This window comes from Guillardia theta (assembly GCF_000315625.1).
Source record: "Guillardia theta CCMP2712 unplaced genomic scaffold GUITHscaffold_154, whole genome shotgun sequence".
NCBI lineage: Eukaryota > Cryptophyceae > Pyrenomonadales > Geminigeraceae > Guillardia > Guillardia theta.
Window position 1 is genome coordinate 28,273 of NW_005434520.1, and position 2,960 is coordinate 31,232.

The 2,960-nt window shown below is 44.0% G+C and overlaps 1 protein-coding gene across 1 annotated transcript; it reads right to left on the reverse strand.

Annotated features, from left to right (window-relative positions):
• Positions 1 to 2,076: 2,076 nt before the first annotated feature.
• On the reverse strand, positions 2,077 to 2,960 carry GUITHDRAFT_119677 (hypothetical protein; the record flags this gene model as incomplete). The annotated part of the gene is made up of 3 exons (XM_005821045.1): positions 2,077 to 2,090; positions 2,132 to 2,218; positions 2,375 to 2,960. 3 exons carry the CDS (start codon positions 2,958 to 2,960, stop codon positions 2,077 to 2,079), a joined length of 687 nt encoding a protein of 228 aa, XP_005821102.1.

A 2,960-nucleotide genomic window follows, 5' to 3' on the forward strand; every position in this document is an offset into this window, starting at 1 on the left:
CGTCTGCCAGCACAGCGTCCCTTCCCTCAGCAGCGCTCGCAAGCGTTCAGCCTTGCAGGCGAGCATCACGATGGTGCAGGAGCACCGGAGCATCACCACCGCTTTGGGTCGAGCACAAGCGCTGTGACAAGAGCCCCCGACCGACGGTGTGAGCAAGAGAGGGAGAGGCGCGGGCGGGGAGCTTGTGGAGGCCACCAAGTTTGGGTGAGTGATGAGTAGTCTTGTGATGAGTAAACTAGTGAGTAGGGCGTTTGTTTTCATTTCATTAGTCAGTGACATCCTCAAATCTCCATCCCTATAAGTTTGAGTCAAAGATCCACTGGTCTGACTCGGAGAAAGCTGCTGCTGCTGCTGCTGCAGCTGCTCGCTCCATTCGACTTCTTCCTCAGAACTCTCTTCAGCAATTTCTGTTTGAAATGCTCCTGATTGCTTAGATCGAGGTTGAGGGCTCCTTTCCGGCTGAGGTTTCTTTCCTCCTCGTCCTTGTTTCGAGGTCATGAATCAACCACTTCGCTTCCAGAATGTTGTATACACAACACAGAGATTGTCAACGACACGAGTAAAGTAAGGATGAAGAAGATAGAGATGCAGAAGATAGAAGTCTCTAAGTTTACTGGGAGGTAAACTACTGTTAGGATATGCTCCTAAACTGTGATTCAAATAACAGTGCGAGTGATGCGCAGCAGTTCCTTCAAGAAACAAACAGTATCTACGATCCGTAAACCATGCACGTGAAGTTTATTCTTTCTCAATTTTCCTTAAATATAGAGGATTAGCTAAACTAGGAATCTGCCTCAGATACCTCAAAATAAAGTAAGTAAAGTTAGCACAATAAATCCTATCATTCGCTCCCACTAGCACAACAATTGAGAATCTTCTTCACATTGTCTTCGCTGCAAATATCAACGAATCAACAAATTAAAATCCCGAATCATCATCTTCAATGTATCCGTGGTAAATTCACGAGAATGCAACCAAGAATTGTCTGAAGACTTGATCGTACCCTTTCCATTTGACCAAATATTGCACTCGATTACCTTTTCCACGACGTGCTAAAATTCGTTCAACTTCGTAAAAATCTCCGTCTTGTTGAATCAATGGCAATGGAGGTGCCACTGAATTTTCCAAATCAACGTCACGAACGTAATACGGTCTGAGCTTCGACACATTGAAAACCGTTTTCTTCAAATGCTGAAACCTTGCTGTGAATTCCAATCGAACTGAACTATCCGAAACTTTCTCCTGTATCTTGAAAGGACCAATGAAACGCAACTTCATCTTTGCCACTGTTTCTGGTAATTTCAGATCCCGCGTTGAGAGCATCACCATTTCATCGACCTTGTAATCTCGCAGTTTGCGATGTTGCTTCATAAATTTTTCTGTTTGAATTGCTGACAACGTCAATGCATCTCTTGCGATGTCGATTGCAGCCAAAATTTCATTTCTTACCTCTTCGACGTCCTCTTCTTGACCGTCTGGTGACAAATCGACTACAGTTCGAATATCACGACCATAAATAATCTGAAATGGAGTGAGATTTGTAGAATTCCTGACTGTCGAGTTCCAAATTGTCTCCAAATGAATCAAATAATTGTCCCATAATTTTGCATCGTGCTTCAAACAAAAGATACGCAACGCTTCAACAATCACACTGTTGAACTTCTCCACTCTGCCTTGTGCCTGAGGGTGATAAACGCTGCTGTGTCTTACATCCACACTCATGAGTCGAAACAACTCTTCCCAAAACTTGAGCTCGGTAAACAGTTTCAAAATAAGCCTTAGCCGCTTGCTTTGAATTGATTGATTTCTTACAAGGATACAGAAATACTCTGTTCGAAAATTGATCAAGAAACACAAGCACGCTATCATTTCCTCTTTTCGACACTGGTAACGCTGAAAGCAGATCCACAGTAATCTTTTCAAACCTTTCCTGAGTAACCCAATGACTATGTGGAACTCCTGCTGACCTTTGCTTGTAAGACTGTGCCTGTGAACACTCGGAACATGAGTTGACGTAGTTTGTCACATCTCTTGCCGGATCAACACCCTCTACAACTGACGGTTGAAGATGTCACCTTAATCGGTGCCCACTGCGATGCCTGGATCACCTTCAATCTGGCTCGATCCATACCACAATCGCCCTTCTCCAAAACTACAGTCCCGGCATACATGTACGATGGATACTTTCCTATGTGATCCATCGAACAGTAGTCCTCTTCTGCCATACCATCAGCTTCCACAGCCGCCTTCACTTTACCCATCAAATGCATCTTAATAAATTGACTGTAAAGTCCAGAAACGAAATTTCTTTAATATGCTGTTGCCATCAAATATTTCCGTCGAAACTTGTAACATGCAATGATGTGATTGGCACCCTGTCCAATCTGGCGAACATTTTTCTTTTCAAGTTTGATGCTCAACCAGTTTCGCAACATCCAAATCCCCATTACCATTACCCGGTAAGGACATGGCCTGCTCCTCGTACGGTCAGTCCGTGGAACCATCCAACTGATCCTCTTGTCCCCAAAAAGCGACGCTGCCATTGCATTCCGATTTTTCTGATGCTTGCATTGCACCTCTACATCTCGCAACCAAGTCACAAGTGACTTATCAACATCGACAATCCCATCGAATAGCGACACATACTTCATACCAATATTGCAGGTACAACCCGATGCATCCTGTTCATATGTGGACCCGTTATCCAGAGCACTCTTTTCCTCAAAATGCTCTATACTTTTGACTGAATGTGCCAAACAAGCTTGAGTCCCCGACGGCATTTGCTCTGGAAGTACTTCATGGGTTCGCTTAACTTGCTCCATTTCCATACGCATAGCATCTACTAGTCGACTCAATGTTTGACAATTCGCACGCAATTCATCGTTCTCCTCTTGGAGATCCCGATAAGTCACCAAGTTGCCCTTCCTCAGTAAGAACGGTTTTTGTTGTACATCATCCAT